Source organism: Hippocampus comes, unplaced genomic scaffold (genome assembly GCF_001891065.2).
Source record: "Hippocampus comes isolate QL1 unplaced genomic scaffold, H_comes_QL1_v1.1 scaffold99, whole genome shotgun sequence".
NCBI classification, from domain to species: domain Eukaryota; kingdom Metazoa; phylum Chordata; class Actinopteri; order Syngnathiformes; family Syngnathidae; genus Hippocampus; species Hippocampus comes.
Window position 1 is genome coordinate 394,873 of NW_017805134.1, and position 16,220 is coordinate 411,092.

A 16,220-nucleotide genomic window follows, 5' to 3' on the forward strand; every position below is an offset into this window, starting at 1 on the left:
TTTGGCAACCATTTGGCTTCTCTACTCTGTTGTTAGTTTTTTTTTTTTTTTTTTTGTGGGGGAGGTGTCTTGACTTTTGACTGAATTTTGTTGAGCTGCTGTTTAGAGTCTGTGTTTACTTCATCTTTTACAACTTCCTCCCGAGTAGTTGATATTTCCTCCTATCCACATGAGACTTTACATGCATCAAATATTCATGTTGTATCAACAGGAAAATGGCGAGTCCAAAAAAGGGATGACCTACTTCCCACTTATTTCCCCAAGGAAAAGAACACAAGACAGAGATGTTTTGCCAACTGGAAAAATATTTTACAGATTAGCGGAACATGGTTTGAACCAAACTTGAGTTTTTTTGTCTGCTGCAAAATACCACTGGTGAGCTTGGGGAAAATATATATATATATACATATATATATATATTTATATATATGAAATGATCCGGTCAACTGCCCAAAGAAAAGGGGATCATAGGCAACCCTATTGGACTCCTATCTCGACTATGAAGCTGTCTGCGAAATATCTGATGACTCTGCGGCAGTAGAAGTTCTGGCATGTGCACTGAGTAAGGCCTCACAGGGTGGCATAAAAATGGAACGAGAAATGCTTTTCTCTTGTGTGATGTGTGACATCATTTTTGCTCACTCAAGCTGGCCCCAAACCGATTCCCAGCTTACTGACCCCCAAAATGTAGGCTGACCCCCAAAATGCTCTCCAAGCGAGCAATGGGGCTCTCACTGCAGGTGCCGCACCCTTGAGTTGCACCCGTAGCAAAAAGGAGTGTTCGCAAGAATCGGACTTGCCTTTGGGAGGAGTCATTGAGATAATGCTCTCATGTTAGCTGAGTCACATTAGCATGTCAGCAAACATACTCGAATGCACCCTTTTCACAATCTTTCCTGCGACGATGCTCCTGTTATCATTTCAAAAACATCACAATGTGGTTGAATATTGAAATGATCTCTTCTCAGTTTACACGCTTTGTTCAGACAGCATGTCATTGTCCTTGCTGTCACCATTCGTCACTGGCATATATAAATGAACATTTTGGATTTTTGGACAAGTGAATTTCTCCTAAAATTTGTGATTTTAAATATGTTTATTCATTTCTCTGACTGAATTTAGATAAAATTATATATTAGTAAAGTGTGTGTGTGTGTGTGTGTGTGTGTGTGTGTATATATATATATATATATATATATATATAGTGTATATATATATATATATGTTTTTTTTAATTGTTTAGTATCTTCGAGTTAAATTATAGCTAAAAATCTTTTGTGCATATTTTACATACACTTTTTTTGGGGGGGGGGGTTACCTCATCTACAAATGATCTGGACTGTCTGCCCATTTAAAAAAAAAAATCGAATGTGACCCTTGAGCAGCACCTGTTTTAATGCATTAATTTGCTCTACGTTGCATCCAGTGCATGTCTGTCAAGCAGAAAAACCATCCAATCGATCAACGTAGTTTTGAAAGCACGATGCAATGAAAGTGTGGAATTATCTGCAGTGTCACTTTAGCGGCAACTCCCCTGGCAGCTGCAGTGCAGATAAGAAAGCAAGAATAGAGGTTACTGTCGGAAAATAAAATAAAACGCGGCATAAGAGCAAAGATTTGAAATCTGGCCCAATTGGACTCCGTCGTCTTTGAATTACACTACAATCATGTAGTCGGTGAAGGCAATATTTGTCAATGACAAGACAGGTTCCACATTTACATGTTTTTTGTCTACTTTAAAAAACATTTTTGGTGACAATGGTATATAGAATGATACACTTCATTAATTGCATGATTAGTGTAATTGATTTACATAGTGAGGTGGCACGGCTTAGTGGTAGAGTGGTTGGAGGTTCAATCCCTAGTCATTGTGACCATGTTGACATGTCCTTGAGCAAGATGCTAGTCGATGAATGAGGAAACAGGGTAGAGCACTTTGCTCAATTAATTTTAAGAAAAACTTTTAACCAGAGATGTAAGTAAACTTTTCCAAAATATTATTTTGGGGGTTGGTTCCAAATGTTCACTAATTATCAGGTTTTCATAATAATACAAATATATTCTGTAATATACATGTATTAATATTTATTAATTAAGGGTTCGGCAACAGTTGGATTTTTTTTCATGAAATATTGAAATAATTACGCTTGGTAAAATCTGTATTGTGCACACTTCTATTTGTCTTTCATGCACCCTGTAACCTGATAACATGGTAAGCTGTCCACTGTAGTAACCACTGTCCCTCAAAGGGTTAAAAAAAATAAAACAATGAAATTTTCCCAAATCCTGATATGTTCAAAAAAAAAAGTCAATACGTTACTGAAATCAGGGTCAAAAATATGTCAAGGAACATCTCAAGCCATCTCTGATTAAAAGTTGCTGTTGACCAGCGTCATTTTCCGTTTTGCTTTATTTCACCGAGAAGTCCCGTAACTCAAGCTAGGAAATGTGAACGCTTGAAATTTGATGTGGACAAATATAACACGACATCAATATGAATCATATACCATCTAAATGTACAATGAGTCAATCATAGATGAATTTCAGGTCGTTTACAGCTGCTCCTGCTCAATTTCCTCCCGACAAAGTGTTGCCGTGGAGGCTGACGGGTGTCGCTGAGAAACACAATGAGCAGATGTTGAGTTATCTCTTTGGTAGGCGTGCGGCGGCCTATCTCATCAGAAGCCGTCCTGGGTGCGGCCGCGCTTTTCTGCCTATAAAAAGCCCCCCGCCGCACTTTAGTAGCACCACAGTCCTCATAGCAACTGCAAAGATGACCAGTCTTACCAAGAGAGACAAAGCAACCGTCAAGGCCTTCTGGGACAAAGTGGCCCCAAAGGTGGAGGACATCGGTGTGCAGGCTCTGTCCAGGTAAGCTTCAGCTCAACACTCAGATTTTTGCCAGCTTCCATCTACGTCCTTATTCAACAGCTTCTTTTTCTTGGCGCAGGCTGCTGGTTGTGTACCCCCAGACCAAGACCTACTTTGCCCACTGGAAGGACTTGAGCCCCGGCTCCGAGCCTGTCAGGAAGCATGGCAAGACCATCATGACCGGTGTGGGCAGCGCTGTGAGCATGCTCGATGACCTGAAGGGAGGCCTCTTGCCCCTCAGTGAGCTGCACGCTTTCACCTTGAGAGTGGACCCGGCCAACTTCAAGGTAAATCCACACATGCACAGGCAAAAGCGCTGCATGTGCAGTGAGTTAAACTTCATTTACCTCGCAACGAGCGGCAGTTTGGCACTATTCAAATGTTTTTTAAAAATGTGGTCTCCGAGCTGTGTAGTGTCACTCCAAATAGGCTGTTGACTGTCAAACTAAACATCAAACAAAGTGGATTACGCTGTGTGTATTTCAAACAAGCACACCACTTTTCTTAGCTGAATGCCAAACAACACAACGAATAGCATCTGTCATCGCGATGTATACAGACAATATAACACTCACAGGCATACTTTCTTTATCCTCTGCGAAAAGCAACAAACATTATCGCCGCTATGAGTCACTTACAGTAGTCGTGAAAGCCTTCTTTGCTTGTGTCTTCCTGACTGTGCAACAGTAACCCATGGTGCAGTTGTGCAAGTAATTAGGACTCACAAACTGTTTAATTATTTACCTTCTATTCAATGTTATTATTATACGTATTATAACGTAAATAATATAAAGTTATAGTTTACTTAAAAAAAAAAAAAAAAATATATATATATATATATATATATATGGAAGAACATTTAGTTGTCAAACTAGGTCGCAGGCATACAATGATGAACAGTGATACATGTTTGGAGTCAATAAAAACAAAAATAAAGTAAAAGAAAATGTATTCAACAAATCCCGAGGTACAAGAATCAACTAACAAGAATGAGTATTCATAAGTTGGATGCATAAACCCAAAGTATTCCGACCATGAAATGAGTGCGTAACATTTGAGGTTGACAACATAATATATGGCACTATGCTCTTCTTCACAGATTTTCACCCACTGCATTCTCGTGGTTTTCGCCAACATGTTCCCCATCGACTTCACCCCCGAGGTGCACGTGGCCATGGACAAGTTTCTGGCCGCTGTGTCTCTGTCCCTGGCCGAGAAATACAGATAAACGGGCCCGAAAACAGCCCCCCGGGAAAACAGGCAGCAGCAGCAACAGCAGCATGTCTTTACTGTGTGCTTGTCATCAATAAATGCAAAATTAAAACAAAACAAAAAAAATCCCAAGTCTTTGTACTGCTTTTAACATTTGAATGCTACACAATTTCAAAGAAGCAAAAATTCAACATTTGTATAAAGTTGCGGTCATGTCTTTGAAAAAAAAAAATGCATATGTGACAACGGTGTTCCCCAACCTTCCAACAATCTTAAATGAGAAAAATAACGCAGCACAAACACACACGAACAATATTTTATACTGAAATGAAGATAATCTCGTCTCACTTTCCTCAAAGACTGATTTATATGTTGTTTACTAACCTATTTCAACATAAACTGTTCTTCTGTTGTATGAATAGCAACACGGCAGGTTTATTGGAACTGCTGCCATCTAGTGGAAGAACATTTAATTGTTCCGCCGGTCTTTTCACCTCGCTGGCATAGATATGGTCCTGAAGGGACTGCTAAGTTTTCGAGTGAATTAGCCATTAGCCACCATTTACCTGATCACATTTACATTTTATACGTTCATAATACTGTAGAAAAAAATTGACTCTTGTATTATGAAATTAAACGTGAAATGACTGAAATAGAGATTCAACCGGAGGGTTTTTGGAGGGTAATGCTGCCACCTGCTGGCATTTTGTGGGTGTTACTGGAGTTCATAAAGCCTTGTATCAAAACAGTGATGAAGTAACGAAGCACAGTGAGTTGCGTATGAAATGTGTTATCGACTAGAAATAAAACTGCCTTGCTTTGTCTAATGTGATATCCGTATATAGATAGATGAATAGAAGGGCGGACCTTAAGTCTAACTCCAAAACAAAGAGCCGAAAAAGTCTATCCGGGCGCCACACGGGCGACTACTTTTGGTGCCAGCCAAAAGGCCCGACAGCCGTGAACGCTCATGACGCTCGCTCCTTGTAATGTTCGCATGCCGGATGCCAACGTGCTGAGCTCATGCCTCAAGATGGCGGCGATGAGACCTTGTAACCTAAATATGTTCGCCTAAATTTGTGCTTTGTGACCGCCAGCTGTTAGTCACTCTTGACAGCTGCTCGCGTCACACGTGTTTAAGATGACTATTCAGGCCTTAATGGAGTGAGGAGAGTGGGGCAGGGGGATTTTTGTTTTTCGAAGTTTTCTTTTGATTGGAAAGATGCAAAAGATTTCCATTTACATGACACGGCAAACTTTGGTCGATTCAAACCGTACACCTTTGCTGCAAAGTGAAAATAAATGTCTTCTCAATTTGACACACCACAGAGAGGTGTTGTTAACCACCCAAACAAATTTGAATGACTGAAAAAAAATGTCAAGATTAAAAACAAGGCTTCAAAATCTTGAAAAATGAAGCCGTTTGTCTCAAATGCTGTGGTCGCAACTTGGTGAAATGGATGCTAATTTCGCTAGCGTGTTTCTTGTAATATTTGAGTGGTGAAAATACATTTGCTTAAAGCACCTGTGTCAAACTCAAGGCCCGGGGGCCAGATCTGGCCCGCTGCATCATTTTACGTGGCCCGCAAAAGCAAATCAAAGATGTCAACTTTCATGATTCTTGCGAAAATCTGTACCGAAATTTCAAATTCTCATTTGTAATAAATATTAGTGATACTGTAAGCATTTTCTTGTTACCAAACCCCTCATTAAAGTAACTTAAACAATAGATGAATGAACTGTTATTCTTGACTTCTGTATACGATTTCAGTCATAACAGCACTCCAAGGGAAACTGTAACTAAAATCTGGCCCATGATAAAAATGAGTTTGACACCCTTGGTTTAAAGCATTCAGTGAGTGGAATTCAGTAAATCTCCCCAGGTTGTTTCCCCGCCATGACAACAGGGCGCTCCAAAGCGGCCATGCCAGCCCTTTTCCCACAGGTTGCATGCGCACTTCCCGCATACGTGCATCACACCATTCAAGCATGACACAACAATATCGCAGCATGCGTTCTGATTCAAGTCTGAAAATCCCGATTCACTGGTTGCTTTTCGACAAAGTCTCATGTCAGAGTTTTCTCATCTTGAAATATTGCCACCTGTTGTGACTCAGTCGAAACACAAACAAGATGTCGCCCTGAGCCTTGCTGAGCCATCTGACGACTCCCAGGGTATCCCTTCCCTCGGTGACACATGGGAGCAACCCTGAGCTCATGTTCTGTAAATAGCACCAAGGAAGACGGTTGGAGGGGGGAGCGTTCATTGTCGAAGTATATTAAGGCGAGGAGAGACCACACGAGCCAGAAGAAGAAGCTCAACAAGACGTCCGCCTGAGTTCGTTTCCGTGCCTGAACGTCAACCTCATGTCCCGACACGCAGCCCTGAGCAGCCTCTTTGGCGATGACCCCTTCTTCAGCCAGGGAGGGCTCCTGTGGCCCCTTTCCTCCCTACGGCAGGACCTCCTCAACCGCAAAGTCGATCTGACCGACACGTTCTTCAAGGATGGATCTCGACTCTTCAATTCACCCCTCATGTCGTCCAATTTCCTCAGGTACGTGATGAATGGATACTTAATAGAGATGGATAGATTGAAAGACAAGGAATGGGGGGTACTTGGGGGCATTCTTGACAAGAACCGCAGCACATTGAGCCCCCCCAAAATACAAGAGTTTGAATCTGAAGTGGCGTCTTTCCGCTGTGCTCAGAATGGGTGACCGAGACGAAGCCGAAGAAGAGGAAACGCAACATCAAGTCAGGCAGAATCAGGTCGGGCAGAGCTCGCCACACGATGACCTCCTGGTGACCCTGGACGCCCGCGGCTACGCCCCCGGCGACATCAGCGTCAAATTAGAAGGACGCAGCCTGCTGGTGATGGCCGCCAAGCAGGCGGGCGCTCAGGAAGCTCACTCCTGCTCCTCTCCCTCCTCCCAAGCCTCCTTCGCCTCCTCGGCGGCCTCGCAGGTGGGCTTCAAGCAGAGGATCCACCTGTCGCCTCACCTGGACCTGTCTGGACTGTCCTGCTCCCTCATGGAGGATGGACAGCTGCGGATCCATGCTCCCGTGGCTCGGCAGGCGATCGCGGCGGGGTCCAGTGAGCCAATCGCGGAGGAGCGCGGCGAGCATGTCGCGGAGGAGCGCAAAGAGCCGGTCGCGGAGGAGCGCAAAGAGCCAATCGCAGAGGATAAAGAAGAGGCGCCCCCTCTCTTCAGGACTTCCCTGGAATTCCCCATCACAAAGGAGGAGACTGAGGCTCAACATACACACTAGCGCACCCGGTTACACCTCCAACTCAAAACATAATTTTCGTTGCGCTACACTTGTTTTGCATGTTTTTTAGTACTTTATGACACGCAAGTCTTCATTCAAGACTTCATCGAGAGACATTCTGTCATTGGCAACGTGCTTTTTCTCCTGTCTGTTATGTTCTGATGTACAGTGCAACAATTTCTCGTAGAGGGTACCAGAGCATGAAATTTCTTTTAATTCTCAAAGTTTCATTTTCATTGAGAGGAAATGAGTAGAGGGCGTACTGAGCCTCACCCAAAATAAGTGGAATGCCACCAAGCCGCGTCCCCAGTCAAGATAAGAGGTACAGAAAATGGATGGCAGATAGTTTCTTTTGCCATGTACTCAAAATGTTTTTCAAGTCACAGATGTTTAATTTTTTTTTTTTTTTTTATGTTTAGTATGGTCTTATATTTCACAGTAGATTTCAAACTGGGCTCACCAGGGGGCTCTTGAGCCATTTTATGTTTGTCAAAAAAATGCACGGTCACAAACAATATTGTTTATAATTTTCCTGCCTTAGCTTCAGGACAATTAAAAACACTGCGATTGTGACGCATCACATGAATGTAACATCGCTTTATTATAGCAGAAATAAAGACCCCCATCCCCCAACAACCAAAAGCATTTTACTTTTTCAAAACATACTGTTGTCCTATTTTCAGAAAAAGTTTAAGACTATGAGAAAAACACATTTGGGGAAATGCACATGGTAAAAATAATACTTTTTGAAATAAAACTTTGAATTTGCATAATATGCTATTGAAGACTATGTTGGAAAAATACTACTCTATTCTGATCAGACTTCTTTTTTTTTCTAAAATTGATCCTTTTTTGTAACTTTGCAGGCAACATTTTATTTAAATGTTAATGTGGTATTTTGGGGAACAGTTGGTGCTTATGTTAAAATGGTATGAGGATAATAAAGTGATCTTGGAAAAAAAAATCTCCCCTCTAAGGCCTTATGATATCCAACTGTATGCGCATTTGTGCATTTTAATGAGCAGTAACAAATATTTTTTCCCTTCGAGGGCCGTTTTGAATACTTAGGTTATCTGAACTTACAAGAGAGAAAATATTAAGACCGTTTCTGTTGTTGGCCAGAAGCCAAATTAAAAAAAAAAAATCCCATGAATTAATACTTCTACTGAATAAAAGCATTTGAATCGGTTCTTGTTGGATTAATTGGTGCATGAAAAAGTCAAAAGTGTTTTTGCGTCCCCGCGAGGAGGGTACATGCTGCTTATCAGATGCGCTTTTTTTTTTTTTTAAGTGCCGTGCATATGAACTGATAAGACTGCTGCGTATGTCTGCCAAGTGTTTGCATACTAAACCCACTGCATTGACGTCAATGTTTTGGACCGTAGAATGCACCAAGTACCATTTCAACCCACATGATTCAACACGAGCGCCAAATTCTCTCTGTATTTTTGAAAAGAATCCCTAAAATGAACGATACTTTGGGGATCGTCATCGTTTTGCTTCGTTCACCATCAACGTCAGCTTGACAGATGCAAACGACGACCGTGTAGTGATCATCAGTTGCAAAAGGCCCATCAGTAAGACCGGAGTTGACGGTCAGACCGTCAGAACTGTAAGGCAGACGTGATGATGACTGGTCCACATCTTGATACAACACACAATAGCATTTTACCCCCCTCGTCTTTTTTTTTTTTTTTGGTGTTGCTGTGGGTGTGTTTTGCATTGCCTCCACCGTTTGGATGGCATCCAGCAGGCACACATCATATCTGGGGTGTGCCTGTGCCCACTTTGCCACATATAAAGGTTCAGTTTCGTCCTCAGAGAGGCATCCAACTTTCTGCAGAAGCACCAAGATGAGTCTCACCCGCACGGACAAAGCCACAGTCAAGGCCTTCTGGGCTCTGATTGCTGGAAGGGCAGACATGATCGGGAGTGAAGCTCTATCCAGGTAAATATGCCGCCGGCCAAGACGACAAGCGCATCACACTTCGTTTCCTTTGACGTTGGCTTTGTCCGCCTTTGCAGGCTGCTCTACGTCTACCCCCAGACCAAGACCTACTTTTCCCACTGGAAGGACTTGAGCCTCAACTCCGCTCCGGTCAAGAAGCACGGCAAGATCATCATGGCTGCCATCAGCGATGCCATCGGCAAAATGGACGACCTGACCGGTGGCCTTTTGGCCCTCAGCGAGGTGCATGCCTTCACCTTGAGGGTGGACCCCGCCAACTTCAAGGTGGGCGCACTCTTCACACACATTTTATTTGGTTTGGCCAAATCAGGCTGCCATCTTGAAATAGGGTCATTTTATATCATCCAAATAGATTGAATATTAGATCCCCATCCGTTTTATATGTCGCTTATCCCTACTAGAATAAGCAATGGAGGATTTAACACGTTTTCCTGATTCGCCAATGGCATTTGCTAGCCGTTGTTCTTAAAAGTCCAACTTGAAGGAAATTGAATCAGAATTAAAAATTGAAGCAGGAAACATTTTTTTTTCTTCTTCAAGTCAATTAGATCAACGTACTCAGTGTGCTTGATCTATTTATTTTTGTACAGTGCTGCACTTACTAAATATATTTTTTTCCAACCAAGCTAATCAATACGTTTACCTTCTGAAATTTCTTGTCTTTTCCATACCCAGCTTCTGGCTCACTGCATCCTTGTAGTGATTGCCACGCAATTCCCGGTGGATTTCACCCCGGAGGTCCACGTGAGCGTGGACAAATTCCTGGCGGCCTTGACTCTCGCCATTGCTGAGAAGTACAGATAAACAACATCAACCAGGGCCACGGGATTCAATTCGTTCCTCTCGCTCTGTGTTGGGCTCACTTTCAATAAATGATCAAAAGCAACGATGAATGTGTCATGCATTTTTTTTTGGAGGTGGGGGGGGATCATTCACTTATTTACTTTTGCCTAATCACTACACAGGGAGTTGCATATGTACATGATGGCACATAAAAAAATATGTATGTGGTGTTGATGCTAAAGAAAACAGGATGGTAAGAGAATGCCTTAAAACCCCTTGAACCGAGGGCAATTTTGCCAAAAACGCCGATGGAAAGGTGCACCCAAAGTGAATTTGTAGCTGTTCTTGAACCCTTTGGAGTAACAGCATAGTTTTGGTCTCTTTTTGAAATATTCTAAATTTTATCATTATGAATATTTCTCCCATACAGTTAGAATCTGTGTAAGTGCTCCTGTCACTGAACTATGGATGTTCGAAAACAGAAAAAAAAGGCGAAGCTTATGTTCGTCTAATTTCTTTTCTGCCTTGAAAATGGATTTAGAATGTTGATTAGGACTTGAAAACACGACAGGATCAAAGCTTGATCATTCAAATCTCCAGAAACTCAGCTTTTAAAAGATGCATAACATGTTCACACATGTACTCAGCTGACGACGTGCATCAGCGATTTGTTTTGACAGACGACGGAGGGCCCTTCGGTGGGCCCTCCTAACTTTAAGGGTTGAATCAAGTCATTTGTATTGAAACACTGAAGTCATTTTTAGTCCAAAAAACAACAACAAAAAGCAGTTCAGAAACATGTATCAAACTCACATTAAGTGAGTTTTCATAGCAAACTTTTGCAAATGCAAGTACCTTCGTGTTAAATGGACTTTCTCTCTTGGGTTTATTTTTCAGCTGTAGTGATGAGAGTGTACTGTGTCTTCTGCAGTCGGGACCGCTTGGATGCCATCCAGCTGGCAGGCACACATCATATCTAAGGTGTGCCTGAGGCCCCTTGCCACACTGTATATAGAGGCTCAATTTTGCCCTCATCGGGACATTCAACTTTGCTAAACAGCAGCAAGATGAGTCTTTCCCGCAAGGACAAAGATGCAGTCAAGGCCTTCTGGGCTCTGGCATCCAAAAGAGCAGATCTCATCGGGAGTGAAGCGCTGACCAGGTGAGTGGAACCCCAGTAAAGACACGACGCAAATCACATTACACTTCCTTGATGTTGAGTTTGTTTGCCTTCTCAGGATGATCTACGTGTACCCACAGACCAAGACCTACTTCTCCCACTGGAAGGATTTGAGCCTCGGCTCCGCTCCGATCAAGAAGCATGGCAAGGTGATCATGGGCGGCGTCAACGAAGCCATAGGCAAAATTGACAACCTGACCAGTGGACTGCTGAGCCTCAGCGAGCTGCACGCCTTTAACTTGAGAGTGGACCCTGCCAATTTCAAGGTGGATGCACTCTTCACTCTCATTTGTTGTTGTTGTTTTTTTAGCTCATTCAAGCTGTCACATTGTGAATTGGACATTTTAGCACAAGGGTGGAAGATTAAAAGAAAAAAAAAAACACTTTCATAATTCCATGTTGCACATCACTCGTTCTGAAAAAAAAAATCCTTATGCGTTATGGCAAAAAGAAGCATGAAAACTTTTTAGAAATTAATTTGGGGTGGATTTGACCAAACGTGTTTTTTGTTTGTATATTGCTGTGCATTATATGCATTTAACTTATTAAATTTCTTATATTTTTCACACCCAGGTTCTCTCTCACTGCATCCTTGTGGTGATGGCCATGCTTTTCCCAAAGAATTTCACCCCAGAGGTCCATGTGAGCATGGACAAGTTCCTGGCCGCCCTGACGCTCGCCATTAGTGACAAGTACCGATAAACAGCATGATCCACAAGAAAGCCAACATGATTGTATTCAATTCTGTCTTTCTGTTGGGCCCAAATATAATCAATTATCAAAAGCAATGATGAATGTGTCATGTTTTGTTTTGAGTCCTTTCACAAATGCGTGCATCATCTTCAGACCCGCCGCACACTGAGTGACGATGCTGAAACCAACGGAACTGTTGCACAGTGTGCGGGGTTCAGCAACTAGTTTGGATGAATGGCTGACGGTCAGACATTAATTTTGATGTGAGCAGTATTCAAACGTCTTCCGTGTAATAGCCTTTCAAAAATGTAAATACATATGTGTTTTATAATAATACAGTGCTGTTGACCAGCGTAAAATACAGTCTGCGGGGTTTTGAAAGCATTAATCTCAAATGTTCAGTCTCGTCTGGTGCTGGTGAACTGTGTCTTTTTTGTGGTATGTACTGCTGAAAGCCAAACAATGGAGATTAATTCATTATTTTTGATGTAGGCTATCAAGTTTATTATTTTTTTTAAATGTATTTCACGTTTTACATGGCGGCCGCGGGCGTTTCCGGAGTATGTGACGTCACTGGGAGACACGACTGTTTACCCACATTATGAAATTCTAAACAAAAAAAAAAACATTATGAAATTCAATTTGAATGTATATTAAATGTATATACTTATTTTATTCCCATATTGTTATGCTCTCTGTTTACAAATGCAAAACGTGATTATATTTTTCATTATGAAATTCTATTTGAATGTATATTAAATGTATATACTTATTATTTTATTCCCATATTGTTATGTTCTCTGTTTACAAATGCAAAACGTGATTATATTTTTCTTATTGTAATTTGCATTTGTTAACTGAGTTGTACAAAACCCATTAAATTCCCGATTAAGATCAATCATTTCCCCACTTAACATTACAGAAAAACATTTAAAAACAGTGTAACGTAAGTATCGTTGAGGATTTAGTGTGAGACGTACGTATACTGTTTTATTTGACTGAAAAATATAAAATTGAAAAACTGTTTCATCTTTGTCCCGCCGAATTGGAAATGAATTAGCGCATGCGCATTAATACTTTGTTGCTTGTTTCCAGTCGGACACTTTAAAATTGACACTAAACAATCGACTTGAGTTGCAGAAGTTGAGGCAACGTGAAAATTGGAGCCGAGGTGAATACATTTGAGAAAACTATCCTCAAGCAGCGTTTAATGAGCATCGTTAAGAGTTAACCTTGCAACGAGTTGTGTTTTCACTTTGTATCGAGAAGTGTCAATTGTGTCGCCACCATGCGAGCGATCTAGCATGCTATTATGATGCTCAACCCGTCCGGCGGCGGCGGATCCGCAGATGACCAACGAAAATCGGCGGTCACGCAGCCGAGAATCAGCCTGTACAGGGAGCCCCGATGCGGACACAAGACCAGCCCCATAAGTGTCATCTTAGTGAGCTCCGGTAGCCGCGGGAACAAGCTGCTTTTCCGCTACCCTTTCCAGCGAACTGCCGAGTGTGCGTCGTCTCACGCAGGTATACGTTAGCATCACACTGGCTGCATCCTCATGAAACACACCCAATGTTTGGTTAAACGATGTTTATATACACGCGTTGCAACTCGTTCAATTATATTTGGCTTTCGGGTGAAATTTCAGGACACTCTGGGCATAAGTTGCACTGTGTTGTGAATTTTGCCATTTAGCAAATAGTGACAAATGAACTGAAACGCTCAACAGTTGGATATGTGCATTCAAAGGTTGGGAGGCGGTCAAATAAGTACGCCTGAAACCGTTATAGTGCATTTGGCGTTCATTATGAAATTTCACCTCAAAAAGTCGGAATATCCCTAACGTATTGAGAGCAGTGTATGTCAAATTATGGCTTCAATATTTAAGCCTTATCTTCTCCCCCACAAGCAAAACAGCGGAATCGCTATGCCCAGAATACAACGGCAGAAGTTGAAGATCACGATGGAGATTCAAGGTACTCTCTTACTCATAATGTTAAAAGTAGGGATGGGTGAGCACCTATACCGGGTGCCGGTATTGTGCTGATACCCTATTTCAAGGTATCAGTACTTGCGAGAGTGGCCAGCTGGTTTGCACGTTTGCCTCAGAATACTCTGGTTTTCCCTCCACATTCCAGAAACATGCATGGTAGGTGAATGGGACACTCTAAATTGTCCCTAAGGCTGATTGTGAGTGTGAATGATTGTTTGTCTATGTTGCCCTGCAATTGGCTGGCAACCAGTTCTCAGTTCTGTTTTAAAACGACAAAAAAAAAGGAATCAGAATTATTAATAGATCAAAATATACGGAACCCACAAATCCACTATTTATCAAATTAAACACGATGAAATTTTATGACCTGGTTGACTTCACAAATAGCCCAATTAATGTACAAAGCACACAATAACCTCCTCTGCCAAAACATCTTGAAGCTTTGCGAAATTCGATAACGTTGCTATGATTTAAGGGGCACCAACCTCTAAAAAAAAAAATCCAAAACAAGAACAAACGTCAAGCAAAGGAGTGCATCTGTAATAGGTGTTAATCGGGGGAATAATTTTGAAACTGACCTGAAAATTAGTGACTCGCTTGCTGAGTTCAAAAACAAATTCAAGAGAAAAGTACAAAAAAAAACGACATAAATGTAATGCAACATCCATTATGAATACAAGAGAAAATCGACATATAAATGTGCTAGAGTGTGTATGTATAAAGTCCCTATACAAACCAAAAGTTGTAAAATAGAGAAGTATAGCACATATAAGGGTAAAAGCATTTGTTCATATGCAGACGTTTTCCTTTTCCTTTCTGATTGATATTTAAAAAATGATCTATGTATATATTAATACATAACAATGGGTAGGACTAGATACTTGTTTTTACTTCTTCCTACTCCTTTGAACAATCATATGAGACCGGTTAAGCGAAGTAAAAATAGCACATGTTGCATCTTCCTATTTTTTGTTTGCTTGGTTCTTCTCTTTTTGTTTTGTTTATGGCCCCATTCCCATTTCAGAGAGTCATCTTCATTAACTGACGAACAGTTGGTAGCGGGGTAAGACTCTGGAATCCTCCGAGAGGCACATTTTCTTTTTTCTGCCATCACTCGCTGTCTCTGCTTGTGTTTATTTATTTAGTGCCACTGATCGATTTGATTTCTTATTAATTCTTCTTCTTTTGTAACACGTGCCAACGTTCTTGTGTACATTCCCCTCGGTGAAAGGTGTGTTCATTTGCTGTTTCGTGTTGTCGTATACTTCATGGGAAACGGATTAAAGCGCAATCAATCAACCTGCAGCATGTTGCATCCATTGAAATTGGCTGCAAACGCCAATTAAATTCAATTTTTTTTTCCCTTCTTCCGAATCGTTGTGAAAAGTATGTAGTGCTTTTTTTTTTTCTTCTCCAAAGTCTTTCATTGCAGCATGAATTCCCTGCCGCATGAATCTTCAGCAGAATGTGTACCCACACGCACACACACAAAATTGTTATTTCTGTCTTTATACAAATCACAAGAAGTGGATGGAATTAAAAGCGCTCCAGAAAATTTCTCAGCCTGAAAATCTTTCTCAAAATGTGTGGCTGTCGATGTTTTTTTTTCTTTTCAAATAAACTCTCGGGTATAAGCCTGGCCTTTTCCGTCTCTTAGGTTTTCCGACAGCATCCTGGCAACAATCCTGGCCACCAAGTCGGACATGTGCGGTAAGAAGTTTGAGCTGAAGATCGACGACGTTCGCTTCGTGGGCCACCCAACTCTGCTGCAGCATCCGCCCATCATTCAGGTTGGCCAGCAGTTCACCTCCTCAGCTCTTTGCTGGCCATTTGTTTCCACCTCGATGACTTTTTTTTTTTGTTTTGTTTTTTTAACAACCATTTTAGCTGTCTTAATTACTGTTGTAGATATAGACATGCTTTTTTTTCATGGCTAATACCAGTTAGTAGTCAAGGTGGCAGAAAACCGATATTTGGAGCAGATAGTCATTTTCACTCAAAGGGAAAGTATTGGTATCACAATCTTTAAAAAAAAACAAAAAAAAAACTCAAACTCTTAACTTTGTTGAAATGTCTTTTTCTAAATGGCTGAAAATCTAGATATGACCGAGAAATGTTGATACAATTGTAAAAGTCTAATTTTTTTGTTTTGAACTTTTTCTCCTTTCTTGTAAAAACAATCAAAATAACAACTTAGAGATTTTTATTTTTTATTTTTTGGAGCACAAGGTATTTTACTGAACATTTA

At 41.3% G+C, this 16,220-nt stretch overlaps 5 protein-coding genes across 6 annotated transcripts in view; all 5 read left to right on the forward strand.

Annotated features, from left to right (window-relative positions):
- Positions 1 to 2,726: 2,726 nt before the first annotated feature.
- LOC109513835 (hemoglobin embryonic subunit alpha) lies at positions 2,727 to 4,209 on the forward strand. Its single transcript, XM_019866531.1, has 3 exons — positions 2,727 to 2,871; positions 2,951 to 3,158; positions 3,971 to 4,209. Exons 1-3 carry the CDS (start codon positions 2,774 to 2,776, stop codon positions 4,097 to 4,099), a joined length of 435 nt encoding a protein of 144 aa, XP_019722090.1. The 5' UTR covers positions 2,727 to 2,773; the 3' UTR covers positions 4,100 to 4,209.
- A 2,167-nt stretch (positions 4,210 to 6,376) lies between these two features.
- On the forward strand, positions 6,377 to 7,844 carry hspb9 (heat shock protein, alpha-crystallin-related, 9). Of its 2 annotated transcripts, XM_019866502.1 has the most exons (3): positions 6,377 to 6,638; positions 6,793 to 7,365; positions 7,493 to 7,844. In XM_019866502.1, the coding sequence occupies exons 1-2, from the start codon at positions 6,451 to 6,453 to the stop codon at positions 7,352 to 7,354; spliced, it is 750 nt and encodes a 249-aa protein (XP_019722061.1). In that variant the 5' UTR covers positions 6,377 to 6,450; the 3' UTR covers positions 7,355 to 7,365; positions 7,493 to 7,844. The 2 variants fall into 2 exon arrangements, with proteins under 2 accessions (XP_019722061.1, XP_019722060.1); XM_019866501.1 differs by having other exon boundaries at positions 6,793 to 7,844.
- Positions 7,845 to 9,143: 1,299 nt separating this feature from the next.
- LOC109513816 (hemoglobin subunit alpha-1-like) lies at positions 9,144 to 10,209 on the forward strand. Its single transcript, XM_019866503.1, has 3 exons — positions 9,144 to 9,302; positions 9,380 to 9,587; positions 9,999 to 10,209. The coding sequence occupies exons 1-3, from the start codon at positions 9,208 to 9,210 to the stop codon at positions 10,125 to 10,127; spliced, it is 432 nt and encodes a 143-aa protein (XP_019722062.1). The 5' UTR covers positions 9,144 to 9,207; the 3' UTR covers positions 10,128 to 10,209.
- Positions 10,210 to 11,158: 949 nt separating this feature from the next.
- On the forward strand, positions 11,159 to 12,075 carry LOC109513817 (hemoglobin embryonic subunit alpha-like). The gene is made up of 3 exons (XM_019866505.1): positions 11,159 to 11,268; positions 11,345 to 11,552; positions 11,860 to 12,075. The coding sequence occupies exons 1-3, from the start codon at positions 11,174 to 11,176 to the stop codon at positions 11,986 to 11,988; spliced, it is 432 nt and encodes a 143-aa protein (XP_019722064.1). The 5' UTR covers positions 11,159 to 11,173; the 3' UTR covers positions 11,989 to 12,075.
- Positions 12,076 to 13,064: 989 nt separating this feature from the next.
- Positions 13,065 to 16,220, forward strand: part of nprl3 (NPR3-like, GATOR1 complex subunit) — a 9,831-nt gene continuing 6,675 nt past the window's right edge. Inside the window, exons 1-4 of the mRNA XM_019866312.1 lie at positions 13,065 to 13,505; positions 13,889 to 13,955; positions 14,997 to 15,035; positions 15,630 to 15,861. Coding sequence (XP_019721871.1) covers positions 13,292 to 13,505; positions 13,889 to 13,955; positions 14,997 to 15,035; positions 15,630 to 15,861 — 552 coding nt within the window. The 5' untranslated portion in view covers positions 13,065 to 13,291. The remainder of the gene's footprint in view (positions 13,506 to 13,888; positions 13,956 to 14,996; positions 15,036 to 15,629; positions 15,862 to 16,220) is intronic.